Here is a 24,382-nt window from a genome sequence, read left to right on the forward strand (position 1 = left end):
GGACACACAAACCCCTCCACCACGATAAGGTAGCGATTCACGGAGAGGCATTAATTAATGCTTCACTCTTAAATATAATCAACCTATATCTAATAATCAGCTGTGTACCACAGGCCTTCAAGCTGGCAGTAGTTAAACCTTTACTCAAAAAGCATCTCTAGACCCAGCAGTCTTAGCTAATTATAGGCCAATCATATAGGCATTACCTCGGCCTCCAGTAACACTGTGAGGAAACTGAGTCATTTTTGACCAGGAAATGTGCTTTAATGCACATATTAAACAAGTATGTAGCACTGCTTTATCCTGTCTCAGAGTGATGCTGAAGAACTAGTTCATGCATATATTACTTCTAGACTGGACTACTGTAATTCATTATTATCAGGATGTCCTAAAAACACCTTGAAAAGACTTCAGTTAATCCAAAATGTTGCAGCAAGAGTCCTGACGGGGACTAGAAAGAGAGAGGTGATGGCGATGGCGTTCATTTCACTCTCCTTGAAGCTCGGTGTGCTATTCTGGCAATAGACTGGAGCGAGGCAAAGAGTATGTAAAGGGACAATAAGAGGAAATGAAGGGAGAAAAAAAACATATGGCTGAGAAAAGCAAAGGAAGAAAAAAAGGATTAGAACCTAAATTCTAAAGCTGCAGCTTTGCATACAGCAGCTCTAAGATCCCAATGACATGTAATCATAGACTGTATATAAACATGGGCCAGTGTGATGTCATTGATTTGTAGACTTTAATTTTGAACAAAGGGCAACCTCTGGGTACACTTCATCATACTATTTATTCATCTCTGGCTCTCACAGCATGTCTTTTGTTCTGTCTTCCTTCTCTCACCCAAACTGGTGCCGGCAGATTCCTGCCCCTCCCTGCACAGCAAATCCAGCATGTCCAAATTAACACTGTCGGATTTGATTTCAACACTATTAAAGTGTCTATATGGGTCCACACCAGAGAGTGTTAATTTAACTCTTTTTGGAGAGTTGGTACGTTAACTCTGATTTAGTGTTAAACACTAAATCTGTCTGGAGTTGATAATTTAACACTTGGTGTTAAGAGTTTATATATTAACTCTCATTACGTAAGAGTTATCTTCTAATTCATTCTAAAAAGCGGGAATTTTACTGTTCTGAACTTCTAGAAATTTCTTTTGGAAATAAACATTTACTAAAAAGATGCAATGGTTTTTGAAAAACATTTATTCTGAACTGTGCACCACAATTTCAAAACATTTTCTGAAAGATGTAACAGTATACATGTTCTCACTTTCATTAGAATTTTGTTTATCAAAAGGTCTGACATAGGTGAGCTGGTAAATGCAAATAACAGCATTCTCATCACTTATTTCTTCAATACAATATGCATGTCCTTCATTCATCCCTCTGTGGAACTTCAACGCACTTCTGCTCTCCCCCATATTCTATCTTCACAAGCATATCCTGTGCGGAGATTGAATAAAAATTAGTTGACACTAATTAATGGCACAAATAATCCAGTAAACAATTGCAGCACAGAAAAAAAAAGGAATCCTCTTTGAGCCATTACTTGTGTAAAGTATTTTCCCAATAGACAAGGACACAGGCAACAGGTAATACTGAACTAAATGTAAAACCTCAACCTTTTTCATTTTTACCTAAACCGTGTGGCACAAAACTCTGGAGGGATCTATGCTAACGTAGAATCCAGTCAGGACGCCTGCTACTGCTGTTTGCTCGGTTTTTTTTTATGGGCGATCGTTTTCAGGCTTCAAGTAGCACCATTATACCAACATTTCACATTCTACACATTGTTTTAGGTGTATTTGACCAAAAGTTTGACTGAAAATTCACATGCAAGCTTTTTTTCAAGGCTGTGGTATTTGCCGGCAAACAATACCTTTCAGCTAGCTAAAACAGAATATTATGCTATCAGCGAGCAACATGGCTAATGCCTTTCACACAGCTTTGTCTCAACTCCAAAGAGCCACAGAAGTAAAAGCTCATAATAATAATTGAAACAATCTTTGAAAAAATGACTTACCAAGCATGGCAAACAACTCAAATATGTAGAGCAAAATGTTCTGAAACGGCTTCACTTCAGCTTCGATTGGAGCCGTGCTGGGGGCGGAGTCTGTGAATTTACTCTATTGGTGTCATAGCCCCTGTAGGAGTTTAGAGTTAAGAGGTCAAGAGTTAATGTTTCCATTGTAACACCTCCAGATTTGACAGAGAAACACTCATTTTTAACACTCGATTTTAACTACTATCATTTTACACCTCAGAGTTACATTAAAAGAATGTGACTCTGCTTAGAGTAAAATTAACTCTACTTTTGCAAGGAGACTATTAACACCAAAACATTTAACACTTTTGAATTTGCTGTGTGATCTGTCACAGTAGCAGCAGCACACTGTATGATTTTGAGGAGTGGACCCAAAATGCAGACACCAAGGAACATGGAAAAAAAACGTAAATGTTAACAGAAAGCGAGCCATTACGGAGCCCCGCAGGGGACATGGGAGAAAAAAAATTAAGACGGACCTTTGCGAGATCTCGCAAAACAAACTCGGGATCTTGCAAAACTTTTGCGAGATCTCGCAAAAGTTGAATTCCAACAATGGCGGCAGCTACTTAGTTGTAATATTACTCTTTCTGGGTCACAAAATACACTTTTAAGATATTTTGAGGCGTGAATGTAGTTGTGTAAACGTCAGATATCTGCTCGGTTTACAAGACATCGCATATTTGCAAAAGTGCTCCGACGTTTTCGGAGATCTGACACCCACCATCTCGAAGCTAACGGGAGGTCGAGACCTACTACAGCCGGGAGGAACACCGCTTTCCTGGCACATCGTGCCTCGACCTCCCAGTCGGCTTCGAGCTGGCGGCTAAAACTTTTGCGAGATCTCGCAAAAGTTTTGCGAGATTTCGCAAAAGTCCGTCTTAATTTTTTTTTCTCCCATGTCCCCTGCGGGGCTCCGTAAGCCATTTATTGAGGATGATAAAAGATTAAAAAACAAAGGCAAAGGTGAAGCTAAACAATAACCCAAACCGGGGAAACTAAAGATAAACATTAAAAAAAAACATGAAACTTGATGTGGATATAAAGATACCTGGAAAAGTGGCAAAAAGGACAACAGGCAACCTTTTTAAAGCTGCATATCTTGCGTTATGTGGTGATTATTCACACGGCTCTGTTGGTGCCTGTCTGCTTGCTCAAATAAAATATTTAATCTCATTTTGTTCATTGTTCAATAATCATGTTTTTATGAAAAAACAATTAGATTGAGAAAAAGACAAACTTTATGTACATTAGAACTTTTCACAGTGGTCACTATTCAACATCAAAGAAAAGGGCGGTGTGAATGTGATGTCTGAGTAACGGCGCTTTATTACGCCCAACACAATACATAAGCCCTCAATCCAGCACACTGATATCCTTCGTGTGAACCCTGACTCTGGGCGATCTTCTGACTCCCGAGATTCATCCACGATTCCTCCACGTTTGAAAACTGGCTTGAAGACGCATCATATGTGCCAATGTCAGCGTGGAGCGCTGTCCCCCCGCCCTCACAAGCCTGGACCAACGACAGGGACGAGGAAGAGGCGGTTCTCCGGAGATCGTGAGGGTGTTTGGAAATACAATGAAGGATCATCAATACTATGACCTGAAGATCTCAGATGCTGCTGTGCATTGTTACTTTGGGCATGTTGAGTTCCACCTTTGGAGCACTAACCCTTGGGCCTGATATGTCCCTTCATCTGGGGTTGTTTCATATTCAATTTTGCATTTGGAAGATTAATATCAAGATTTGTTGGACTTCTTGGATTTCAGAAGTCCAAAGTCAACTCCAAGGCGAGGCAGCCCCATGTCATTTCTTAGGTTGACCCTGCATGAGCTTTGTACAGGTCATTTGGCAGTAACCTTCCCATTCACATAGCCCCCTTCAACACTGAGTACATCATCTATCAAAAACATCTTGATTTTGGTGTTGTACAGTTTGCTGTAGGAATCAGTCAGCATCGAGAAACAGTGAGAAGTTGGTGATTGGAAAGTTTTAATTAATAGTATATAACCTACAGCCTTAGGACCCTAGGCACCCTGGTCCAGATTTCCAAGACCCTTCCTCAGTTTTCTTCGAGTGAGGACTTGAACTTTATCGTCAAACGGCTCTTTTTATTCGTATAAATGATTTGTACAAATCTTTTTATTTGTATAAATGCATTTTCACCCTTTTATTTTGAAAAAATATTTATTTTGAAAAGCGAAATGTGATTCTCTCTCTGATCCTCTCTCTAAAGTTAGAGAGTGGATCACATTTGGTGTTAATAGTTTCATTTGTTTAGAAGCAATATTAGTCCTGCCTTCCAGGCATCGGACCACTATCACGCATTAGCTAGGTCTTTCACTTTGAAAGCAAATGAGACAGGCTGCAGATGGTCCGTGCTGAATTATCGATCGATTTGGTGAGTTTGAATGCAGAAAAACAGTGTTATAAAGTAGTAGCTGAGAGTAAAGTGTTGGGTTTGCTGATGGTTAGTGATTTGTGTTTGCAGGTACAGTGAGCTGTCTGGAAGAAAGACTGGCTCAACTTCATTTAGCCACATCACCTGAGCAGGAGTCACCTGAGTCAGACCTGAACCATCAAAGTGTGAGTGACAGGGTGTCTTTAAGCACCTTTGAATCATACGTGAAAGGCATGGTGGGTAATGTAGTCTCTAATATTGGAAAATTTAATAGAGTTTGAAAGAAATCTCGGTCCCGGGTTTCTCCGTGGATCGGGTTTCCTCCGAGGCGTGGGCACCTATAAGCAGAGTTTTGTCTTTACCCTATAAGATTCAAAATTATTCAAAGTAACACTCAGGTATGCCGTTCAGCAGGTTAGTTACAGCGCCGGGAGTAGCTTGGGAGAACAAGGAAACACAGACTGCTTCAGGTTGCTTTCCCAAAATCAACTCAAAGGTTTATTCATCAGACAACAGTTTATATAGAGGAAAAAGGTTTGTGTGTCAGCAGGTTCTCAGTTCAGACCGGTACAGACCAAATAAGGAAACGTCTTCCTGCCCTCTGAGCAAAGAAGTATCCTTTGTATAGTTTATCAGTTCAGCTACAATTTATGATTATCCCAGCGAAATACACTCCTAGACATAGAATACAGAGTTCTTTCATTAGTGAATTCTGAAACGAACCACCTGGCCTTTAACAAGCTCTTTTCTAGGAGATAAAGAAGGGAGGATGGGAATAAGGAAGTGATCTCTGTGGTGTTTTCGACCTTGAGGTACCAGCCTGTGATTCTTACACATTAATTCTTGGGTCACAGAGAAAGAGAAAAACAACTAGTAAATGGGCCTTATTGAGTAACAGTTTTCCTGTATAATATCACTATAAAACAATATCCTGTAAATGCTACCATGGTATCAAAATATCACAACAGAGTTCTCTTTCATAGTGTGTCTTCTGTCCTGTTTTCCTCCTCTTCTGGGATTTTTTCCTTCCCACTGTCATCAAGTGCTTGCTCAGTAACAGGTCATCTAATTATTGTTTTGTTTCTTTCTCTATGGGTTTAGCCTGTTGTAGGGTACTTTACAATATAAAGTGCCTTTAGGGGACTGTTGTTGTTATTTGGTGCTATATTATATTAATGAACTGATTTTAATTCAGTAGTTTGTTGAAATTAGCCTTCACATTTTCCACTGTTAATAACTGTTGAAGATTTAATATATTTTTTTCTTCTGTTTTTGTAGGGAAAGCAGACTCAAGGTCATCAAAGGCCCAAAGGACCGTCCTGTAAACCGGCAATAAACCAGAATACCAATATAAAGATTTTTCTTTATATTACCAGTGGCCAAGCAAGTTACAAAACTCAGTGGATCAAAAATTAAAAGGACTGCCACGCCCAGACCCAACCCCGCCCAGGCAAAGCCCACATCGGCAGCACAACTGATCAGGTGAGCTGACTTCTCATCTGATCAGTTGTGCTGTCTTAAATAGACCAAAATGGAACTTTTTGGCCAAAATGCAAAACGCTATGTGTGGTGGAAAACTAACACTGCACATCACTCTGAACACACCATCCCCACTGTCAAATATGGTGGTGGCAGCATCAGGCTCTGGGGGGGCTTCTCTTCAGCAGGGACGGGGAAGCTGGTCAGAGTTGATGGGAAGATGGATGGAGCCAAATACAGGGCAATCTTGGAAGAAAACCTCTTGGAGTCTGTGAAAGACTTGAGACTGGGACGGAGCTTCACCTTCTAGCAGGACAAATCACAACAGGATCCCAGCAGTGATAGGATTTAGGATGGGACTCCCCCAGAGATGAAGATGGAGGCTTGGATGGAGCTCTGAGGGAAAGCGGTGAGACAAAGGTTACACAAATGAGAGTCTGACAGGCAGGATGACAGAAGAGCAGTGAGATTTAAAGTATATGGAATGGGAGCTGATTAGCTCACACAAGGTGGGCAAGACAATGACTGGAGTATAGTAATGAAGTCAGCAATGAAACAAAGGCTTGAGAGCTATCAGTCCATAAAGAGAGATAAGAAGAGAGCCTGTAATAAGGCTCAGAGGTAATTGGAGGCCAGGAGAGGCTATTATACAAAGTTTAGAGAACAAAGTTTTTGTAAAGACGAACAGAAATGTGGATAAAAATGGAAAAGAGTTTGTTACCACCACCAGCTCCATGTCATGGCTTACCAGGACTTTTTTGAGGTAAAAATATGACATCAGAGTCAAAACTGATGTACGACAAATAGCTTGATGATGACCAGCAGCTCAGTCATTAAATATTGAGGAAATCTGGTTGCAGAAATAGCAGCATCTATTCCAAAACTGTGATCTGAGCATCATTTAGGGGCTGATACCCCACCTGAGAAGCAGTTTTTAAAAAATACTAAGAATTTAAACATTGAGTGACTGATAAGAGTTGAAAAGAAAGGAAAAGATGTAAGTAAGGAAGTAGCTGTTGATTGAAGGCTGATGAAGCTACAGAGCAAAGTGGAGTCCCTCTGCCAAAAAATAAGACCAGTCATACCGTGGCAGGGAGAAACAACTCTAAGAAAAATAAGTCACATGACATTAGCTGCAGCTCAACGTTAAAGACAGACTGACATAATACGTGAAGAGAATATGGGGAGGAGAAGTTAGTGAGAAGGATACAGATTGAAACTGATGGCAAAAAGGCTTCAGGAAGACTTGAAGATGTCAGGAGAGACAAGACAAAGCCTCGAATAAAAGCCTGAGGGCCATCAGAGGCAAGGAGAGTTAAACCAGAAGTGGTGATAATCCTCACAAGGCCATCAGAAAGTCTTTGACTTTATTTATTTTCTGCTGTGTTTTACTTGCATCTATTTGTGAGTGAGTGTAAACACAAGATATATATTTTATGTGCTGGAATGTGCAGAAAATAGGTTTAAATGTTAAACACATTTCTTCCAGTCAGAGAATGTTGCAGATAATTAAGCTTTTGCTTGATGCATAAAGTTAAAAGATTAAAACTAATAAAACAAGTTATAAAAAGGGACTTTTGTATGTCTACATTTTGTATGGATTATATAGAAAAAGTAGACAAATATATAGACAAAAAACTCATTAATATCAAAGCTGAATGTTTTTGGAAGTAGTTTTTAGTTGGTTTTTAGTTTTAGCTATTTTAGGGGGATATCTGTGTGTGCAGGTGACTATTACTGTGCAGAATTATTAGGCAACTTAACAAAAAACAAATATATACCCATTTCAATTATTTATTTTTACCAGTGAAACCAATATAACATCTCCACATTCACAAATATACATTTCTGACATTCAAAAACCAAACAAAAACAAATCAGCGACCAATATAGCCACCTTTCTTTGCAAGGACACTCAAAAGCCTGCCATCCATGGATTCTGTCAGTGTTTTGATCTGTTCACCATCAACATTGCGTGCAGCAGCAACCACAGCCTCCCAGACACTGTTCAGAGAGGTGTACTGTTTTCCCTCCTTGTAAATCTCACATTTGATGATGGACCACAGGTTCTCAATGGGGTTCAGATCAGGTGAACAAGGAGGCCATGTCATTAGTTTTCCTTCTTTTATACCCTTTCTTACCAGCCACGCTGTGGAGTACTTGGACGCGTGTGATGGAGCATTGTCCTGCATGAAAATCATGTTTTTCTTGAAGGATGCAGACTTCTTCCTGTACCACTGCTTGAAGAAGGTGTCTTCCAGAAACTGGCAGTAGGACTGGGAGTTGAGCTTGACTCCATCCTCAACCCGAAAAGGCCCCACAAGCTCATCTTTGATGATACCAGCCCAAACCAGTACTCCACCTCCACCTTGCTGGCGTCTGAGTCGGACTGGAGCTCTCTGCCCTTTACCAATCCAGCCACGGGCCCATCCATCTGGCCCATCAAGACTCACTCTCATTTCATCAGTCCATAAAACCTTAGAAAAACCAGTCTTGAGATATTTCTTGGCCCAGTCTTGACGTTTCAGCTTGTGTGTCTTGTTCAGTGGTGGTCGTCTTTCAGCCTTTCTTACCTTGGCCATGTCTCTGAGTATTGCACACCTTGTGTTTTTGGGCACTCCAGTGATGTTGCAGCTCTGAAAAATGGCCAAACTGGTGGCAAGTGGCATCTTGGCAGCCGCACGCTTGACTTTTCTCAGTTCATGGGCAGTTACTTGGCGCCTTGGTTTTTCCACACGCTTCTTGCGACCCTGTTGACTATTTTGAATGAAACGCTTGATTGTTCGATAATCACGCTTCAGAAGCTTTGCAATTTTGAGACTGCTGCATCCCTCTGCAAGATATCTCACTATTTCTGACTTTTCTGAGCCTGTCAAGTCCTTCTTTTGACCCGTTTTGCCAAAGGAAAGGACGTTGCCTAATAATTATGCACACCTGATATAGGGTGTTGATGTCATTAGACCACACCCCTTCTCATTACAGAGATGCACATCACCTAATATGCTTAATTGGTAGTAGGCTTTCGAGCCTATACAGCTTGGAGTAAGACAACATGCATGAAGAGGACGATGTGGACAAAATACTCATTTGCCTAATAATTCTGCACTCCCTGTATGTGTATTTTCATTTATTGAGATTGTGTACTGTACAATGTTTGTGGAATGTTAGAATTTGGTAAACTCACCTGAGAGTAAATAATGGTTTAGTCCTTAACAGCTGAGAGTATTTAAGGCTGTCATTAGACAGAGGAGTGATTGCTGTTAGAAGGCTTGACCTGCTATTGACTGTCATGGTTTAGATAGATGTAGGCAAATAAACACCTCTTGCTTCCACCATACTTTGTCTTAGTCTCCATCTTCACTGTAAATCAAGCTACAAAAGGTTGCCTTGTTACACAGAGGGAAGCAGGAATCCAGGAGAGAACATAACAAAACATAGCAAAAAGGGTTGGATGGTGAGGACCGACAGACCATGACCCTTATGACCTTTGATCTTATTCAGTAAACTGAGTAGCCATTTAAGAACAAGACTGGTTCTTCAGCCATGGGGGGAATTAAAAGATTGAGGGTGAGCTAAAGCACTTTTGCAAAAAAGTACAAAAGAGAGAGGGAAAAAACCCAACTTGAAAATGTGTGCACATCCATTTCAGCCAATGCCATATGTTTGTTTGAGAGAGGGGGAGGCAAGTTATGAAAACACGTTTTAAACCCATAAATACAAGAGATTTAGAGAGGAAAACTGAGTCCACCAGTGAGAGTCGTCAGTTTCAAATGTGCCATCAGCTAAGCAGCAGGCAATGGTCGTTCTGTGTGACTGGCTGAAATCAATCAAAACTGTAAATCGCATCCAGTTGGCTGTGAGTGTCCCAAGAAGTTTCTTTGCATATCTGTAAATGTTTCCTAGTTCTTAGTCTTAAAAACGTGGTCATAAGAGTGATGGCACCGGTGTTTACGTTTGTCCTGGTCTATTGTTTGCGCTCCGTATCAATGATAGACGCTGTTATCTAACTTATCTTCAATGATGGGCCTCATCCTCTTGTGTCGGCATTTTCCATCCTCTGCCGGTGGCTGGATCCTTGTCCGGCGACCTCAGCAGTGTCCTCAGACCACGAGGGAGAAGAGCAGGTGTCCATGTGAACCTCAGGCTGTTCTGGCAGCGGGGTGTGGCTGGTACGCAACATCGAGGTGTCTTGTTTCCTGTACTCAGAAAATTTTCATGGAGGGGAATTTGTCTTTCATGCCCCTGCTTGGATACACAGGGCTCGGGTCTCTGGGATCATGCGGTGAGTGGAATTGGCCCAAACCCTGAGTAATTGCACCCCCTAACTCGAGATCCTGCTAATAATAAGGCTTCTACCTCGCACACCCTGGTGCTTTTCAATGCATGACGAGACTGCCTGTCCCGTTTGGTTCTTTTGCCATCAGAATTATTGTCTAAAGGCAAAGAAAGATGCCCAACGGATTTACTTTACCAAATGGACCATCCCAGCCTTGCTGTATTGGTCTATATCAGGGGTCCCCAATCTCAGTCCACAAGGGCCGGTGTCCCTGCAGGTTTTAGATGTCTTCTTGATCCATCACAGCTGATTTAAATGGATAAATCACCTCCTCAACGTGTCCTGAAGTTCTCCAGAGGCCTGGTAATAAACTCATCATGTGATTCAGGTGTGTTGACCCAGGGTGAGATCTAAAACCTGCAGGACACCGGCCCTCGTGGACTGGGATTGGGGACCCCTGGTCTATATGATTCACCTTTGCTTTTATTGTTTATTTTATTTTATTTTATTTTCACTTACTACACGGGACAGACTTGACTGGGGGAAAGAAAGGGGAGAAATCACCTGTTGAGAAAGAAAAAAGAGAAAACAAGGAAAAAAGAGAGCAATATAATAAACAACATCACGATAATCTATGTGAATATAACAGTAAATACTAAATATTAAACATTATTGTGCAGCACGTAAGAGCATGAGCGCGCTTGTTTTTTTAAAAGGTTCCTTCATGTAATGATCTGTTAGAGGGTGTGGCCATAGCCTATCCATGACTAATAAATCTTTCTTGCTGAATTATTTGATATTTTCCCCCAAAAAAATCATTATTTATTTCTGACTGAGCCCTGGCAGAGTGACTTAGACTATTTGTCCCTCATTGAACTTTGCCCACACAGCTATTTCTTCATCAGCAAGCCTCGGGTGTCTGGTCATGGAGGAGGTCTTGCTGTGGGGGTTTTTCACGGCTGTTTCTCCTGCCGTTCAGCGAATGTTGGACATTTTCCTTCGTTTGAACTAGAGCTGATTAAAGCCGAGAATAAGGATCCTTTTTATTATGCTGTGGTGTATCGTCCACTCGGCCCAGTAGCTTTTTTTTGGAGTTCATTGACTTCTTATCCTCCACTATGAAGCTGTCCAGACTGCTTATAGTTGTTGATATTGAATGTATTACTTATATTTTAATCATACATGTTGATGATGACACCAACCCCTTTGCCAGAGGTTTTATCAGCATTATGGATTCTTTTCATTTTAGCCAGCATGTGTCCAGCCCCACACAACGCAAAGGACACACACAGGACCTTGTTTTTACTTTGGGTTTAAATATTGTTTCTATTTATTCTGAGGACATTTTTATCTCTGTTCAACACCCGATTCTTTTTGATTTGTCTTAGCCTCTGTATATTCTTTGCTGGATGGTCTTAACTAAAACAAAAATCATCCATCCTTCCGCTTCTCCTTTTCAGGGTCGCGGGGGGTGCTGGAGCCTATCCCAGCTGTCATAGTGCGAGAGGCGGGGTACACCCTGGACAGGTCGCCAGTCTGTCGCAGGGCCAACACACAGGGACAGACAACCATTCACACTCACAGTCACATTCACACCTAGTGGCAATTTGGATTATCCAATTAACCTATCCCCACAAACTGCATGTCTTTGGACGGTGGGAGGAAGCCGGAGTACCCGGAGAGAACCCACGCAAACACGGGGAGAACATGCAAACTCCACACAGAAAGACCCCGGCCTGATGGTGGAATTGAACTCAGGACCTTCTTGCTGTGAGGCAACAGTACTAACCACCGTGCCACCGTGCTGCAAAACAAAAAAAAACAATAATAAACTTTATTTATAAAGCACACTTAAAAACCAAGGGTATGCCAAGGTGCTTAACAAGTAAAATAGAGTATATGAGGAGGATAATAGAAATAGGACCAAAGCAAGTACTAAATATGCAAGCAGATAACTGTCACTAATACATAGGAAAGCAACAGGTACAGAGCAAACAAGAATTTAAATGAGCATAAAAGTGCGTGATATAAAATCATAAAAGAAATATTAACTAGAGGGAAAGGCAAGATTGAATAAGTGGGTTTTTAATCGTGATTTGAACAGTGCAATGGAATCAGATGCGCGGAGGTCGAGAGGAAGGGTGTTCCACAGTACCGGGGCAGCCAGAGCAAACGCACGGTCACCCCGAGACTTCAGTCGAGATCTGGGTTGGGTCAGAAGTAGTTGAGTGGCAGATCTGAGTGTTCTAGCAGGAGTATGTGGTTTGAGAAGTTCACTAAGATAACTTGGCGCTAATTTATTAATAGTTTTGAAAGTAAGAAGTAATATTTTAAATTGAATACGGTACTTTATGGGCAGCCAATGCAGGCTAGCTAGGACAGGGGTGATATGGCAAAATTTCCTGGTACCTGTTAAAAGGCGGGCTGCTGCTGCAACAAAAAAACAAAAATCATCCTTTTGGAGTTGCATTTGGTTAACTTTCTTCTGTTTGCTTTCTTTTAAATGCTCTGGTATTTTTTGTGAAGCACTTGTGATCTCTTTCTTGAAAGCTGCTAAATAAATATAATTTTACTTACTTAAAATGTTTCTGCTTATCTCCTTGAAGAAAATATAATAAAACCATGTGATTGCAAACACAATAATAAACAAAAAAAAGTTGAAATTGGGAATAAAAATGCAATAAATACAGGATGAACAGAAAAAAACATTTTTTTTAGCTAAATGTGTAAGATAGAGAGACTTTATTCGGGGCTTCGGGGGTCTCCACCACAGTCCTATGTAAGACCAGCGAGCCTCCTGCCAAGCACTGAGCTGGCTTTTTTCACCAGCTCGTCCAGCTGCTTGGTGTTTTTGTCTGTCACGCCGCACCACCAACACACAGCAGTATAATAGAGAGCACTGCCCACCATAGTGTGACAAAATATATGCAGCATCTCAGCACACAGGCCAAAATGCTTATCACATTTATCTTAATAACCACAGTGTGGCCCGTCCCATATGGAAAAGAAATAGTAAAAACTTATAAAAGACTTGCATAAGATTTCCTCATGAAAGTGGCCACTTTCTCATTACTTTCATATATTGTTTTAGTAAGTTTCCAAAACATACAAGTTTCATTTATATAATTTTTCAATGGATCTTATATCTGTTTTCACTCTTGTATGCTTTTCATGCAGGTTTCACACAAGCCACAAAACTTTAGATTTATATCTTTTCCATGTGGGGTGGTAGGTGCCTATTTCAATAGGACAGAGCGTAGGCATACAGTCAGTTAAAATGGGTTTAATGTTAATACAAAATAAAATGAAACATGTAACAGTAGTGTGTTGATAGGAGTCATGTGGGTAGTTCAGCTTCACCACTAGGGGGCTGTCTAACCAAATTGTGATATAGACTGTGTCGTAGAAGCAGCGGCAGGTTATGTTTACGTGCGTGGATGTGAGCCACGTTAAAATAAAGAAGCTTGCTCACTGCTACTGATGTTTTATTGAAAACACGTGGGACGTGGGAGACAGGATAAGTGCTGCGGGGAACCTGTTAAAATCAAAACATATGACCCACGTGAAAAGGGACGGAAACTCACGCTGAACCACGTGACGACTCTGCGTTCTGAGCGTCTGCTGACGCGGCTCTCGGTTCAGCGGCTCTAGCCTGTCTGGCAACTGCGGCTCACATGACCGCAGTCGGTGCTTCCTCACTGCGCTGAGGAGCCGTGCAGGGGCCGACTCCAAGCTCCAGCTCTACGGGAATAACAGCCCAGGGGAGCGGGGGGACAGCTGACATGAGCTGCTGTTAGTCGGTGAAGCTGTGAGCCGTTCTCTCAGATCCTAGATGTGTCCATGCTGCAGGCCGGGGATCCTGGATGGGGTGCGTGTTTTCTTTTATTAATGCCTGCTTTGTTAAAGGGAACATGCTCAGTGGAAGACACGTTGTATGTTGTTCGTTCATCTGCGTTTGTTTAATGATCCGCAGACTGCTCAGTCGTCAGGGCTGGAAGCGCCTCAGAAATAAATCCATCCACCCGCGCATGTTAGTTCCCGCTGTAGCGGTACGGGAGTGTCCGTGTCAGGGTGTGGGAGAAGCCAGAGGGCTGCAGGCCGGTGTTGTGCCAAAAAGTGATTGTCTGCCAAAAACTGATTGCTCGTATTTAAACTGCTATAAGTAACTTGTTGGGCTATAATATGTAAAACATATGTCAAATGCATCCCTCATGGATGACATAAAGTCATCTTGAGCCACAAACAACATTCGTGTAACAAGGTAGAAGCCGCAATCAGTTTTTGGCAGCGACTTTTATATAACCTTTATTTATGCAGTTAAAAAAATCTCATTAACATTAAAAATGTCTTTTGTAAGAGTAAGTTGGCCAAGAGGACAGCAGACATGGCAGCAAATATTACAATATTTCTGTAAAAATATTTTAAGTGGGGATAAAGGACCGGATTGGTTATAATGTAAGTACAATAGCAGAGAGTTGTAAAGATACTTGAAAAACAGATATTGTTTTAATTCTCTATATAACCCCTTTGTAAACCCTGTTCACCGAAGTCTATTTACGAACATACGTAAAGATATTACACATAAAAAATACACAGAAACACTGGAAATCAGTTTTTGGCAGACAATCACTTTTTGGCACAACACCGGTACTCGGCTATTTGCAGCACGTTGTACTGCACGCTACATGTGTGGTTTGTTACAGGTGCTGAGTGAGTGTAGATGATAGGATTACATGAGGTGCAAAATCAGTGAGTGAGACACGAAGCGTGGTCCTTTCTAGGGATGGACTGATCCGATATTACGTCTCGGTATCTGTCCGATAGTGACCTAAATTACTGGATCGGATATCGGAGAGAAATAAAAAAATATATATATAATCCGATTAAATTAAATATCACGAAAGCACCTCACAAAACTTGCGACATAACTCAGCTCATAACCTTAGCAGTCGGAGCAGTACACGTCACGTGATAGAGCGGCTGTGGGGCGAGACCTGTCAGAGCTCTGGTTGAGTATTTGTAGCCTCGCTACCAAACCAGCATTTCATCAGGAAGTGATCCCAGACAGAAGTAAAGCAAGTGTGTAAGTCCATCTCTGAATGTTAGTAAAGCATTCCTGCATTAAGCTTAACAACCATATATGGAGCGACTGCCTCCCCCTCCCTCTCTCTCCTGCTGCTACTTCAATCATGAAACTGATCAATGATCAGCTGATCGTGTCTCTTGTTTGTTTTTGTCTCACTTTGCACCAGAAAGAAACCAGCGGCTGAACAACAGCAGCACGTTTAAGCTTGATCAGCTGTTGTTAGAATGTATTTAATACTTTCTACACCAGGATCTTTTTCTACAGCTGACGGCTGTAACTGTGCAGGGGCGGATCTAGCAAAGTTTAGCCAGGGGGGCCGATAGGGCATTAACTGGGAAAAGGGGGAACAAAGACATACTTTTCTTTCTTATTCTCATTTAAAATGTCGAGCTTTTAATAAATTGAATGAATCTTAAACCAAAGTTTTAATCTGATGTAAAATGTATAGAAGTCCATTACTGTATATAGTAACTGTTAAGTCTAATATACCCTAGTAAGCTGTAGTACTTTTTCCTTTGGGAAGGCACCATCTGTGCAGTCTGCAGTTCTGTTGAAGAAAGATGTTGAAACTATTTCATTATTGTAGAAAAGTTATTGATTTCTGTGCATTTTTTTTTTATTTATTTATTTTTTTTACATGTGCATTAAATTAAAGTTGATTACGTCGATTAAGCATCACAAGGTGGAGGGTGGGAGGGGGGGGGGGGTCCCTATTATTTTTTTGCTAGGAGTTTGCAACCCTATTATTTAGGTTGTTTAATTTTTCTGCTAAGTACTCTTTAAAATACCAGAATAGGGAGGATGGTGCAGGGTTAAGTTTATTAGATTGATCAGCTTTGCTGATCAGTGGGGGTTTTTTTGCATACAGGTATAACAGAATAGCTTTAGTGTTTGGTTGTTTTTTTTAAACTTGTCTATGAACTTATACAAAATGCAGCAAGATATTTATAAAAAACAGTTTTATTGATTATAAAATGCACCATATTTGCATATCGGCAGATATGCAAATTTATGATATCGGTATCGGACATAAAAAGAAGTGGTATCGTGCCATCTCTAGTCCTTTCCACGGGGATTTTAGAGGAGTGCCCGCGTTATTGCTGCTAATGAGAGAATTAATCACAGCATAATCACATGATGATTTAACTGCCTTAGGTTAGCTACCTCCATTATAAGAAACAAACTTGAGCCTGGGGTAATGGTTGTTGTAAATCTGTCTGAATGCATTTACAGTACAGCTAGGCTCTTGTGTTAAGCGAGGACAGAAGTATAGTGAGAGGTTACAGTAGTGGGGTTGGGAGATATTATTTGATTCATATTTCATAATTCCCACTGTAAGCTATTGAGTTTAAATTAATGTACTGACTTGGCAGTATCAATATGCTGTCTCTGAAAGCCTTTGAATTGAACAAAATGCTATAACCCACATAAAACGCTGGCAAAATAATGAAAGTCAGCTGAATGGAGCTTTGTTTGTGCTCTGAGTCCTACTGTCCCTACAACCTCTTACCACATAGGTCTTTCGTATGCTCTCTCATAGCCTACCATATTTCCAGTTTCACCCGTTCATTAGAGCTTGTAAATATGTTGGCCGAGAGAAGGTGTGTGCACAGAACAGGACTAGATATAGAAACATACTGCAGATAGCCCAGAAGGAGACAGACATCTGCTGCTAGGATTATTTACATTTGAAATCATTGTCAAACTTGACTTGAGTCAGGTCTCAAGCTGCAAGTCAGTGAACAACAACAGCATGCTGGCCTGGTTCCTCTGGTCCCTGCACTACAAAGCAGGCTGAACATACAGTGGGGCAAAAAAGTATTTAGTCAGCCACCGATTGTGCAAGTTCCCCCACTTAAAATGATGACAGAGGTCAGTAATTTGCACCAGAGGTACACTTCAACTGTGAGAGACAGAATGTGAAAAACAAAATCCATGAATCCACATGGTAGGATTTGTAAAGAATTGATTCGTAAATCAGGGTGGAAAATAAGTATTTGGTCACCTCAAACAAGGAAAATCTCTGGCTCTCACAGACCTGTAACGTCTTCTGTAAGAAGCTTTTCTGTCCCCCACTCGTTACCTGTATGAATGGCACCTGTTTGAACTCATCATCTGTATAAAAGACACCTGTCCACAGCCTCAAACAGTCAGACTCCAAACTCCGCCATGGCCAAGACCAAAGAGCTTTCGAAGGACACCAGGAAAAGTATTGTAGACCTGCACCAGACTGGGAAGAGTGAATCTACAATAGGCAAGCAGCTTGGTGTGAAAAAATCAACTGTGGGAGCAATCATCAGAAAATGGAAGACATACAAGACCACTGATAATCTCCCTCGATCTGGGGCTCCACGCAAGATCTCATCCCGTGGGGTCAAAATGATCATGAGAACGGTGAGCAAAGATCCCAGAACCACACGGGGGGACCTGGTGAATGACCTGCAGAGAGCTGGGACCAAAGTAACAAAGGTCACCATCAGTAACACACTACAACGGCAGGGAATCAAATCCCGCAGTGCCAGACGTGTTCCGCTGCTGAAGCCAGTGCATGTCCAGGCCCGTCTGAAGTTTGCCAGAGAGCACATGGATGATACAGCAGAGGATTGGGAGAATGTCATGTGGTCAGATGAAACCAAAGTAGAACTTTTTGGTATAAACTCAACTCGTCGTGTTTGGAGGAAGAAGAATACTGAGTTGCATCCCAAGAACACCATACCTACTGTGAAGCATGGGGGTGGAAACATCATGCTACGGGGCTGTTTTTCTGCCAAGGGGACAGGACGACTGATCCGTGTTAAGGACAGAATGAATGGGGCCATGTATCGTGAGATTTTGAGCCAAAACCTCCTTCCATCAGTGAGAACTTTGAAGATGAAACGAGGCTGGGTCTTCCAACATGACAATGATCCAAAACACACCGCCCGGGCAACAAAGGAGTGGCTCCGTAAGAAGCATTTGAAAGTCCTGGAGTGGCCTAGCCAGTCTCCAGACCTCAACCCCATAGAAAATCTGTGGCGGGAGTTGAAAGTCCGTGTTGCTCGGCGACAGCCCCAAAACATCACTGCTCTCGAGAAGATCTGCATGGAGGAATGGGCCAAAATACCAGCTACTGTGTGTGCAAACCTGGTAAAGACCTATAGTAAACGTTTGACCTCTGTTATTGCCAACAAAGGTTATGTTACAAAGTATTGAGTTGTATTTTTGTTATTGACCAAATACTTATTTTCCACCCTGATTTACGAATAAATTCACAAATCCTACCATGTGGATTCATGGATTTTTTTTTTCACATTCTGTCTCTCACAGTTGAAGTGTACCTCTGGTGCAAATTACTGACCTCTGTCATCATGTTAGGTGGGGGAACTTGCACAATCGGTGGCTGACTAAATACTTTTTTGCCCCACTGTAGCCAGGATAGCTTTCCTCTATCTGGCTTCACTTTGCTGACACTGACAATCAGGATATGTGGTCCAAGAGTTTATCAGCTCGATAGCTTGAGCCACGTTTTCCAAACCAGTCATGAGGATGGCAGATTTGACCAGTCACATACATGGTCTAACCCTGCAAATTAACTGGTTTTACAAAGGAAGTTAAAATTGTGATATTATAAAAATATGAACTACTGAAAGTAACACAGCTGCTGCAGTTCATCAATATAAGCATTTTTAACAGCAAATGGACCACACAGTAATAAAGTGCTGTATCAACATGTGTGTGCTTTAAGCACTTTGGTCAGTACCCCCATAGCTCCTGTTTTTATTCAGCCATAATGGCTCCTGTGTGGCTGCTTGCAGGTCCGTTTGATGCTCGCCTCTCCGTGTCTAACCAATCTGCTGCTCCCTGTGCTCTCATCTGTCCTGGTTATATGAAGAATGTAATCAGCACGTGTCAATCAAACTCCATCCAGATCTATAGTTTTTGATGTGATTATTTAAGCCATGCTATGTATTAACTTATTTTATATTCTGACTCGACCAATTATTCAACCAGACTGCAGAAAAGCTAATTAACGTGGCTCAGTCTGTTGCTGTTTATTCCTACTGAATTGACTGGATAACTGTGGGTCTGATTATTGGGGGGGTCATAACCCCCCTAACCCCCTAGAAATTACGCGCATCTGAGACAGTATACTTCTTTTATGAGGTTTTAGTACTGGGGTACAGTTGGATTTTGCATCAATAACCGGAGCTCTTTTAGATCACGAGGGTTTGAGAGCATCCTCCTGTAACCATGGTTACTTCCTGTCAGAAGTAGGCCATGTGAGAGGAAAAACGGAGAGCGACCGTCCTGCAGCCTGACAACGCTCTGAGCAGCTGCACGATTTCATGTTTACAGCCTGTCACCCTGATGTTTATAATAACGTCATCATGAATTATAAATTGTCAATGTGACCTACACGAGAAAACGGACGTGTGACAATTAGGGTAGTTATCATGATTAGGATGGCTTGATCAGACAGAGATGGTCTTGTCTAGAGGTGGGAATCACCATACATCCCACGATACGATATTATCACAATACTTAACGCACGATACGATATTATTGCAATTTTTTAAAATATTTTGCGATATTCAGATTCTGTACATAAAGGTAAACTTTATCAATATTCATTTTATCTAATATCAAAGTCTCGCACTCAGTCTTTCTCTCATCTCAGTCAGTTTTATTGTTGACAAACTGAACGGTTTGTATTACAGTCTAGTCCAACTTAACTGAATGCAACCATCTGGTACAATTATAGCTATTCTGAACTATGTAATTTATGAAAACTATGCGGCCCCTTCAGCAACTAAAGAATTTGAAAGTAAATTAAAACAAAATATAATTTTACATTAAATAAAATTTTTTGTAACAAAATATCGATTTCTACTGTCCCTGTATCGATACATTATTAGCAAACAAAATATCACGATACTACACAGTATCGATTTTTCCCTCACCCCTAGTCTTGTCTTGGTCTCGCTGTCTCAGATCGACATAGTGGTCGGGAGATTTGGAGTCAACAGTATCCATGACACACACCGTAACGTTCGATAATGTGTCATGTGCCAAAGCATCAGCTCTAAGAGCCGTGCTTACAGAGTGCTTAGTAGTGAATCAGAAGAGTCGACTCCCCTTGAGCGAGAGCCGCTCCTCACCTAATTTCCTTTGGCTGCTCAGCTCTCACACAGCGGCTCAGCTATGCTCCAATCCCTCCATATTGTGGCCAATCACATGTGAGGATATAGGATAATATCATTGTGCGAAAAACAGAGAGGGTGATGGACGCGACAGAAAAGTGAAGCGTTCGTCCGTCCTCTCAGTAAGTGAGTGAGACAGTAGACAGCGGTGAGGAGGGCTGTGCATCGCAAAAACACATAAATATGCCTGAGACCTGTAAACGAAGCAGCATCTGGCTGCAGTTTAAAGACTTTTGTCTCGGTCTTGGTCTCGTCTCGACTTTGTCTTGGTCTTGATACCCTCTGGTCTTGGTATTGTCTTTGTCTTGGTTTAGGACTACAAGTCTAGATCTCAGCACAACTTCATGTCTATTGAAGAATTGTCTGTTTCCGTGGCAGTTGCATGTCTTCTTCCACGCAATCTGCACTTGGAATTGTATTTGAACCAGGCTGTCTAATTTATCCTAATTAAATCTTTTCCCCTCAGGTATTGAAGAGTAATCAGTGCACTGGCTCACCTGTGTCATCAGATAGACGCAGTGCTGCTGTGTCTCCAGTGAGATTCACTGCTCCTTTAGACGACTGTTTCTTGACTAGCTGGTGGTTTTGCACACCATGAGTGACTCTGTGCCACATAATGGACTGATTTTAAAATTACTTGAAGTCATATTGAATAGTGTGACTCTCTACTGCAGCCCTGTCCAATGGCTTTTTTTAATTGGAGCATTTCGTAATTCTTCTCATCTAGAAAGAAGCAGACGAATGTTTATTCCAGCCCCTGCAGTGAAAACATAGCACAGGCAAAACACAGCGACTCTCTGCTGGGCAACATGAGTACAGACAGACCCAAGCGGAACGTCATCAGAAAAAGATATGTAAGTAAACTGTCTTTCCTCTTTAAAGTGTACGTGGCCTGTTCCTGATTACTTTTTTGTTTCAGATCATAAAAGAAATTTTAATATCAGACAAAGATAATATAAGTAAATCCAAAATGCAGTTTTTAAATAATAATTAGATTTATTAACGGAGGAAAAAGTCATTGCACCTGAAACCTAAACATTGGTTGTGCCAGCAGCAAGAACTGCAGTCAGGTCTGAGGCAAGTAGTCTTTTCACTTGGCTGTGGAAGGATTTGGCTCTCTTCATTGGAGGGCTTTTTCGGCATGAACAGCCTGTTTAAGGTCATACCAAAGCATCTCAATTTGATTTAAGTCTGAACCTGACTGGGCCACTTTCTGAGCCTTTCAGAGGTAGACTTGCTAGTTTGTTTGAAATATCGGATTCTCACCCTCAACCGGTCGCAGCAGATGGCCCCGCCCCTCCCTGAGCCTGGTTCTGCAGGAGGTTTCTTCCTGTTAAAAGGGAGTTTTTCCTTCCCACTGTCGCCAAAGAGCTGCTCATATGATTGTTGGGTTTTTCTCTGTGTCTATATCATTGTAGGGTCGACCTTACAGTATAAAGCACCTTGAGGTGACTGTTGTTGTGATTTGGCGCTGTGTAAATAACATTGAAGTGAAAAGTGTATTTGAGTAAATCCCCACATAACTCAGTTTCAGACTAGTCAAAGAAGTCACAGCTGGCAGAATGTTCCCCACAGGCCAAGTATGTTTCAGATTTCAGGATGAAACATTTCACTTGTACCTGTAACATCAATACGTTTTAGTAAACAGATAAAATAAAAATTGTGTTGATGCCCCAAAATCCGTGGAACTAAAGGTGAAGACACTGTTTTTGTGGTGCAGGACATCAGTGACGGGATGCCGTGGTGTGAAGAACGTCTGGTCCGCAAAGTTCTCTTCCTTTCTCTCAGGGAATACAGAGACAAACACCGTGCTGCACACACTCACTCACACATACACAAGTGTCCACATGCTCTGCAAAAGACACTGACAAAACCTAATGCACACAAGAAAACACAAGCAAGAAAAAACATGCACACACAACAGCAAAGACTCACATGCAAACAGCTAAATACATACACACAGGCGAACACACGTACTGCACAAAACCTGCACGTTTCAAAGCGCCTGCACGCTGAACACACAAACAAACGGCAGACAGCTCACTTGAATTGGGTCTCGCACTCTCCAGAAAGTAAATGTACTCGGATACTACGGAACACACAAACTCAGATGAAATTGTGTAAAAGGAAAGTTGCACACACTCGGCAGCGTACTTGCACGGACCAGAAGACGTCTTCTACCAGGACACTACGCTCAAATAAAACACAAAACACGCTGTCGCTGCAGAACTCAAAATACCCCAAACCTGCAAAACGCACAGACACTGCTCAACACACACACTCACTGAACAACATGTGCAGATCTAAAAACACAAAGATGCCACTGAGAGCTGCTCTCTCAGCCAGGACTCTGAGGTCGCACACCCCAACAAGTGTCTGTGGTGAGTAACACAACAAGCGTGCATGTGTGTCTAATGTTGTTTTTGGGGTTATTTGGAGGCTCCCTGGAAGTAAACAGCGTTTTGGTCCCAAACTTTAGCCACGAGCAGATTGTCTGTGTCATCACGTGTTATTACTTTGATTGTCATGACACTGTAGGTGGAGGTCAGTTCTCACACAGCTGGGCTTGTGCCTGTTCTCTTCAGGCTCTGTAGTTAACACTGCGATCAAGCGTCGGGCAGCTGGTCCAAACTGGAGCTGGTCCTTACAGACGCAACAACGCCATCCTACCAGCAGTCGTGGTGATGAAGATGATTGTGCCAAAAACAGGTAGGCACCAGTGTGTTTTTGTGTGTGTTGTGATTATGCTTCTCAAACTTGTGATGTTCCAACATCAGAAGCTGATTTTTAAACAAAAATCACATCCCAAGAGGTTCGAATAGATTTTAATAAACACAGTGTTGCCAAAAGTATGCACTCATCAACTTGAGCGATGCTGTATCACTCACTGAACGCGAGTTGGTGCAACAGATGAATATTTATACTTTGTGATTTGCTCCATCTGTGTACAACAGCACAACAGTTTCTAAAACGAATCCTGTCATTGCGTTTCATCAAGAAAATGAAATTCACTTTGAGACTAAATTCATTTAAAGTCTCTGTCGTCACTGAACTGTGGCTTACTAGAGATTAGGATTAAATGTTTGTTGCATTATTAATAAATGCACTTGTTTGGTTTGACTTGATGTATGTATGCAGACCTCGGCTGCACGCACAGAGAAAGTTTGCTCAGTCCCCACCCAGCTCTCCAGGACCATTGGTGCTGATGAGGTCTGCACAGAATACCCACTCCCACAGCCTGGCTGTAGTCACCTGTCTGACCAAACGTCGCCCTAAGACTGAGGACTTTTTGTCTTTTCTCTGTTTAAGAGGTAAGCTGAAAACACGGAAGCTGCTCTCACGTGACCAGGCTGTGCACAGGGGTGGCTGTAGCTGAGGATGTTATCTACTCATTGGACGATGGGTCGTTCGAACTCTCAGAGCCCAGCAGGATATTTGTCTCTGTGTCATCCACGTTGGTTTTTTCTGTGGTTTCCAAGCCTTTGATGTTGCTGAGCTGGCCAGGATTCACCTTTTTGAGAATGTAGACCTGACTGCTCCTAAGCTCTTTGGTAACTCTGATGGGTTTATTTTGGTCTTATAGCCGAATGCACAAAGATCCCTTTGGCCTCATTTACAATGAAAGCTGTAAATACCATTTGAATCAGCGTATCATATCATATGATGTCATATCGATTTTTTTTAAACCCACTGAATTAAATCTGAAAGTCTGCACTTCAGGCAAATATCGACAAAAATACTTTCTTTGTCTAACTAACTTTGGACATAATTGTGAGCATACGGAGATTAGGAAGAAAGACTGCAGCCTGAGAGAGATCTAGTTATCTATCCGTCCGTCCGTCTGTCCCTTCCCTCATTTCTCGATCCCTGCCTATTTCCTCTCTAATCAGGAGTCCCACTGTGGACAATCTTC

The 24,382-nt window shown here is 41.8% G+C and overlaps 1 protein-coding gene across 2 annotated transcripts in view; it reads left to right on the forward strand.

The window, feature by feature from the left end:
- The window catches only part of LOC309716899 (uncharacterized protein), a 35,164-nt gene that overhangs the window by 5,061 nt on the left and 5,721 nt on the right, over positions 1-24,382 (forward strand). Inside the window, exons 2-6 of one of the 2 annotated variants that reach the window (XM_082551018.1) lie at positions 4,539-4,633; positions 21,197-21,323; positions 22,190-22,850; positions 23,055-23,178; positions 23,608-23,780. In XM_082551018.1, coding sequence (XP_082407144.1) covers positions 21,279-21,323; positions 22,190-22,850; positions 23,055-23,178; positions 23,608-23,780 — 1,003 coding nt within the window. In that variant the 5' untranslated portion in view covers positions 4,539-4,633; positions 21,197-21,278. Of the gene's footprint in view, positions 1-4,538; positions 4,634-13,612; positions 14,072-21,196; positions 21,324-22,189; positions 22,851-23,054; positions 23,179-23,607; positions 23,781-24,382 lie in introns of those variants that run through there. The other variant, XM_082551017.1, reaches the window with a different exon arrangement.

Source organism: Aulonocara stuartgranti, assembly GCF_965226115.1.
Source record: "Aulonocara stuartgranti genome assembly, chromosome: 11".
In the NCBI taxonomy this organism is placed as follows: domain Eukaryota; kingdom Metazoa; phylum Chordata; class Actinopteri; order Cichliformes; family Cichlidae; genus Aulonocara; species Aulonocara stuartgranti.